We start from the raw sequence: 7,007 nt of genomic DNA, 5'->3' as shown, positions 1-7,007 counted from the left end.
GCCGTGGTATTGCTGGAATATTGCTGAACGGGGCGGAAAACCAAACTCACTCACTCATTAATCAAACCACGCCCTCTCCTTAAAAGAGCGACTGACTGAATATGGATTTACTCCGTTTTTAGCAACATTTAAGCAAAATCACGGTGGGGGACACCAGAAATGGGCTTCACAAATTTTACCCATGTGGGGAATGTAACCCGTGCCTACGGCGTGAGGAGCGAACGCTTTAACCACTAGGCTACCCCACCGCCTCTTAAAAGAGCGAATGAGATTGAGGAATGAGCGAGCGCGTTTGGTCAGATGACATACCCGTGGCCATCAGTACCAACATAGGGCATGGTGTGAAATACAGACACCAAATTTTATGGTGTTATCTGGACACAACTACAGATACGTTGTTCATTCAAAAAACTTTATTGGTAATCTCTTTGTGAGTGAAGAATGATTGAGGATATTTACAATGATCTGTAGAGATATGACAACATGATTGACAGACATGGACATGTCGTACATCTCACTACTAGGAATCAACACAAGATTGTCTGAACAAGAAAATGATCACATTCTACCAAGTCAGTGCGAATTAACGAAATGTACCGTGAACATAACGGATAGAGCTCCTCAAATGTGCAAACAATGCTAGTGTAATTGGACTACTTGGACAGCTTAACTACACAGTACTACTGGTGATCACCTATGTACAAGATTTTCCTACTTCAATCAGCTACGACTACGGAACGCCCATATTTAAATATTCTTTTTCATCTTTAAAACAAATGTGAAAATAAATATAAAACTATGTAAACATAACAATTAAGAAATAAAAAACATACAGATTTTGTATACACAATGATCGAAGCAATGAACAGGCCCGGGATACACATAGGGTTACTGCAAGTTGTGCTATGAGACGAGGATCAAGTGTTGGATGGCGCTTGTACGTTGATCATTCTAACGAACAGATGGATGTCGTATTAATCATATGTAGCGGCTAACGATATCATCTTGCACCGTTAGCAACGACCCCGTTCCACTGTAGGCCCCATGAAATACAATCTTTTGTTCTCATCACATATGAAAGCATTTGTTCTCATCACACGTCACAGCAATGCGAAATGTTTTGATCATTTCATTTGGAAAGCTGATCTTTATTCCATATCCAATGATGTTGCTATGTCTCGCATATGTATTGGACTGAAATATGAAAGTACAAAACATTTAGCTAATAAACATCTAAACAAACATTTGGAAGGTTGGTGGTGAGAACGTGGTACATCATGTGGCCTTACATTAACGGGATACTACATATATATATATATATATATTGGAACACCCGGTGTCTTGCCTCTTACATATTGAAACACCCTGTTGCTTGCCACATACACCATGTAACACAGCTGTATTAACAGACACAACTGTCGAAAAGATCTTCAAACATATATATAGATTACATTGTGTCACCCGTTCTCAGATATAAGGCTAGTTTATCATCACAGAATACATGGTAGGAAGAGATCAGAGAGGTTGATGCGGGAACTGACTAGATTATGGGCACGTATTGCCGGTTGTCTGTGCACATGTTGGTATAATACAGGATATCAGGAGTTTATTGCTTAAACAGAAAAAGTCACTTGAGAAACGTGTGGGTATATTTACGTCACAAGAATGACCTGACCTCCGGAATCTAACCGCTTAAGTTATGTCCAAATCTACACTGGCCGTCTCTAAGAGTTCATATCCCCGATCGCTCAGCACCTTTTACTCACGTTTCAGAGACAGGCCTCAGTAATAGATTCACCTCGTGGAAACGTATTTGCCTTAAGAGTATACTATTACTGGCCATGGGTACTTTAACGCCCAAACATCAAAAGAAAAATAGAAGGCTTAGGTTTTAACGACAGCAGACACCTCTAATCGCGGAAAGCAGTTCTGTTCTCTGTTAAAATATTCATCCCATACATCTTTGGTTTTTTGCCAGTGCAGAATGCAGCTAGGAATGTACTAAACCTAACCGAGGCGGCCGGCGTCTACTGATGTGGAAATAAGGTAATGACGTCACATGGCGCTCAGTTCGCCCACTACATTGAATGATCGACAGTGTATGAGATACACCAGACGCTCTCCAATAGTGCGAAAACTCAAGGGTAAACGACAAAAGTGATTTTGTCGAGTGTTTTACGGCTTATTATCCATTCCAATGCCCTCCCCACACAAACCGCGAGGTGAACAGACTCAAAGCATTTGCTTACAAATGTATACTTCCAAAGAATTTATAAGTTTCTGATTTATGACAGCTTCATTTGAGACACAACCGACGACCGGCTGTCTTCAGGAACAACGCCGGGAACGAGGCATAACGTATGGTTATAAAATGATAATATGTGCAAACGATCATCGACTATATATATAGATACATAAATAACATCCGAGGCATACACTTCAAAATGTATCGGTTGCTATGCCTACACGCATTACCACGAAGTAAAAAGATACACTTATGAGGTATGAAATATTTTCTTCTAACTGTTAAAACATAGCGGTACCAGATACTGCACATGTCGCCCCACTGTGCGGAAGCTTCCTAGCGGTACCAACATTCGGGGGATTGTTGTAGTGTAAACATGGGTATTTGAGAACTTCTGAATACTTTGACATTTTGTAATAAACTCTAAAAGGCCTTTTTTCATTAAGACGAAATAACTCACACAACTCCAAATACCTCCTAAATTATTAAAATGAGACGGTAGAACTCAGGATGTATTGTCCCGTTAGAGATATGCTCGGACCCCAGGGAAACCACGCCCTCCCCTGAAGCACCCTCCATGTTACAAGATTATTAACAAATATATAAATGTACATGTTACCCTCAACATTGGTTACCAGTTGCGTGTCAACTCGTTATTCAGTCATGCACATTTGAAAACATTCACAAAATTAACATCAGTAGGTCGATGGACAATCTGCAACCTAAAGAAATATGTCAACTTGTCAGGTTACTTGTTTCAAACAGGAAACTTTGAGAAACTTTCAATTGAACTGAAACATAAATTTATACACATGTGAGTTCCTTTCTTCTCATCCGCCTGGTTCCCCAACGGGAGAATGACGCCTGTCCAATAATAGAGACCGCTGGTCAGTAGACTCAAACACCGGACACTGGGCCGGTGGTGCTCCAATGCCCTATGTCCATTGTCGTACACCACCTTCAGATATGTGCCCTTGCATGTTGCGTTATTTCCGAAAGGGGAGAGGTTATGCGCCCTTCTGTATGTGATTACACTTGTCTAACACGGGTGTGACATAGTCACGAACAGCTCCTCTGACCAGACATAATGGACATATCATTACAGCTGTCTCACTCGGGTGATACATTGTCACCCTAGTTCTTCTTTTGAGAACAGTAGCAATCCGTACATCACAAGCATAGTCCTCACTGTGTAGAAATATAGAATTACAATCAACGATCAATCACTACATCTCACCCGCATATCACCTTCTTGTATTACAGGCAGATTCTCCACCTCGAGTAATACATTATGTACAAACATGTCTTTTGTTTTGAAACACGTCTTTTGTTACACAGTATCCATTGGATGTAAAGTTAGAAATACGACTGGACACAAACGACGCGTTGGTATCCCTGGGCGTCGTTTCACCGTTGTTGATGTCGTCCTGTACGGGATGTCCTCCCGCCGTGTCGTGTCAGTTTCACCATCATCCACAGCCCCCATCAGCACCACCATCACAACCACAATAGACGAACCTTGTCATAATTCCTCTTTGCCTATCGACAGAGTCCATTAATGTTGATTCTTGATACGATTTCGTAATTTTGGATCCATTCCTTTCCCGTTTGATGGGTTCTAATAGTCGAAATGCACTAACCTGTGTTTACCACCAAGAGAGAGGTATGCACCTTGCAAGGGTCGGAAACGAACGGAATGTACATGTGCTATGATGATAAATGTAGCAGTAACTCGGCTTACTTACAACACGGTACAAGTCTCCCAAATCATCTCAACACCATCACTTCAAGTCTGTATCTTATTGTCAATAATGATATTAATGTTAACACTAAGCTCGTAGAACAGCTGCCAAACAATGTCCTCCCCGAATTAGAATCTGAATGGTCTTTGGGAGTTCCTGGAACATAAGAACGGTTGCTAATTATATGCAAAGATATGACTATGACTCATGCATTCAGGAGACACATGCTGATGAGCTGAGCATTACGTCACAATAGTGTTTAAAAACTACAATTACAACTATTGTTTTACATTTTACATTACACAGATAACAATAAACATTATGTAAAAGTTATTCAAGTAGGTTCTGTGATCGGTACTTCACGTTAAGAATTTAAACATTTATTCTGTACCACAACAACACCTTAATGGACGAGACTTGCAAACTGGAAGCAAGGCAGAAGTGAAATCAGTAAAAAGTAAAGGTAATAACTCTAACCTCGTTTCACGTTGTCTTTATTAGCTGAAAGACAAAAGAACAGAACACTTAATGAAATCAATCAAGAAGTGCCGCTGGGCAATATCAGGAAGCCCCTCAGGGCTTGGCAGAGTCTACAGTTACATTCTACAGGAAGACACTCTATTCGCTCTAATGATATATGCAAAGTTCTTACTTTCAATCTTATAGGCAGCGCAGAGTAAACGCCTCAAAATATCATACTGTGTTGCATTTAGGAATATGAAATATGTTGGCAGCTGTGTATTTCTTTATAAGAAATGCCCACTATTGATGTATTCCCATATCTATTCGTGATGCTGATAACAGCCGTGCGTAGTGTTTCAATGTCTTCCGACAGCAGTGCATATGTCTTTTGTAGTGGTGTTTGCATACTTTGTAACTGTTACATACATTCAATCAATGGTCATCATTATGATGAATACATCTCAGACAGTGATTGAGAGAGACGGGGTTTGGGGAAGACAAGCTTGTGGATCCAAGTTGCTGGACCACAAACTGTCTTGTGACGGAGATCCGCCCGATTGCAGGAAGTGTGAAAGAAGAAGAGTGTGTAAGGATAGATGTAGAGATAGTTGTGTTATGAACAGTGAACGAGGAAACCTGCTTGGGGTTTTATTGTCTCTCGTGTAAGATTCGATGGTTTGGGTTTTTTTCAGGGAATTATTAAATAAACACTGCAGCAATCCAGATATCAAATATGCGCCAGTGTGTTCCCTCGGTGCTGGGACAGGTTGCAACACCAGGGTTCCTGTGGAGATTCATCATGGACTGATGTTGTTCTGAATGCAGTCAGTAGTAAGTATAGCCAAAGAAAGACCACTATTCGTAGATGTAGCATTTGATCATTTGACTAAAAGCAATTCGCAAACGCAAAGCGCACCCAACATGAAGATAGAGTAACATAAGGAACTTTCCTGAAGTGTACAGAACAGTCGCCGTGAGTTTCCACACATTGTAGAAATCTGCTACAGGTTCGCTGTCCTCTGTTAATCAACGCGTCTGGCATATAACAATTTCACAATTTAAGATATTATTCATTTCAAATTATGTTTGACGTTTCAAAAAGTGCAATTAGATTTATGAAATAGCAGATTCCAACGATTCAGAAGAGCCACCCAGGAAAGTGCCGTGAGTGAAGTGTCTGTGTACGTGACTGTGATTCTGAACACTGCAATAGAACGGCCCACACTTACTTTTCAATACGTTGATTCTTCTACTGGTGATCTGCAGGTCCGACGTCCGACACACATACATCCCAGCGTCACTCAGTTTAGCATTCTTTATTTCCAGGATGCTAACAATAGTTTTCGTTGTCAAAGAAACAAATTTCCGTATGTAGATCTTCCGGACAAATTCTGTGGTTAGCTTGTTTCCGTTCTTGAACCAGTCCAAGTCATCGGGTGAGTGTTCTTTCCCCGTGGCATTGCAGATGAGATAGATCTTTTTCCCTTGTTCCACAAACTCCTCGCCGGTTATCTGGATATCTGCAAATATACTTTCACATTTAAATACAAAACGAGAGACATCATTATTACAAAGAAACCATACATTTTCTTAAGTTTGACTCTCAACTACAAGGACGTTCACCTTTAACACCTTTCAGGAACCGTCAAGTAGAGCAAATTTACTATCACAACATTTGAAAATAGTGTTTATTATACATTCTTAAATTTTGTGTAACTAATGAGTTTGTTGATATTAAGATCACAGCTCACATATACACATCTCACAAAGTTGTTATAACACGGACCACATTGAAATGGTAAAGCTCCATGCAGTTAACACGTTGCTCTCATTCTCAACACTGTAAGCTGAAGCAGGCATGCAGTTAGTTGTTCAACAGACACACGTGGGGACGTACACTCCATGAAGTGGTCTCGTATGTCACTCGTCATAAGAGCTGATACAGCACTGCTATAGATGAACATGGCCGGGACAATGGCACGAACAGTCACGCGGTGAAAGGTAAAGGCTATCAGCAGGTGGCAAATGTAACAGTGGACTGACTTGAGGATACCCAAGGATATTAAAGATATAAAACAATTCTTTGCGAAGACGAAACCGCGTGTTGTGGCAAATCGACCAAGTCATGGGATTGAAACATGCAATAGAAATATATATTATATTATATACTATCGCATTGATGTTTATTCATGGCGGGGAAGATTGGTTTATATAAGGTTCGCTCAGATGTGGAATACTGTCTGTTACTACACAGACATAATCCTTCAAGATGGGAAACACTGTCGGGTAGGCTACTTCATAGATATACAGTAAAACCAGAAATTATTGAGAATTTAAGATTGTAATTTTTTAAATTTTTTTCACTCATTACTCACGTATTAAATGTGAATATTAGCAGAACACAACTCTAGATTCAAAGACAGGTGAACAGTTAGTATTTTGTCAAGTCACCATGGGCAGCAATGCAGGCTTCAATGCGGCGGGGCATACTACTGATCAAAGAAGTTAGAAAGTCGTGGTCCATGCTGTCCCAATATCGGACCACCTCTTCTTTCATT

General features: G+C 40.4%; 1 protein-coding gene across 2 annotated transcripts in view; it reads right to left on the bottom strand.

The window, feature by feature from the left end:
- Window positions 1–398: 398 nt before the first annotated feature.
- Window positions 399–7,007, bottom strand: part of LOC124291836 (myosin light chain kinase, smooth muscle-like) — a 94,209-nt gene continuing 87,600 nt past the window's right edge. For both annotated transcript variants that reach the window (XM_046728906.1, XM_046728907.1), the window contains 3 exons: window positions 5,679–5,969; window positions 4,465–4,488; window positions 399–4,143 (listed from right to left, as the gene is read on the bottom strand). In XM_046728906.1, the coding sequence (XP_046584862.1) occupies window positions 4,013–4,143; window positions 4,465–4,488; window positions 5,679–5,969 (446 nt within the window). In that variant the 3' untranslated portion in view covers window positions 399–4,012. The remainder of the gene's footprint in view (window positions 4,144–4,464; window positions 4,489–5,678; window positions 5,970–7,007) is intronic.

The sequence above is a fragment of the Haliotis rubra genome, unplaced genomic scaffold (assembly GCF_003918875.1).
Source record: "Haliotis rubra isolate DU_JTF1 unplaced genomic scaffold, ASM391887v1 Scf50, whole genome shotgun sequence".
Lineage (NCBI taxonomy): Eukaryota > Metazoa > Mollusca > Gastropoda > Lepetellida > Haliotidae > Haliotis > Haliotis rubra.
This window is presented reverse-complemented; position numbering and strand designations above follow the sequence as displayed.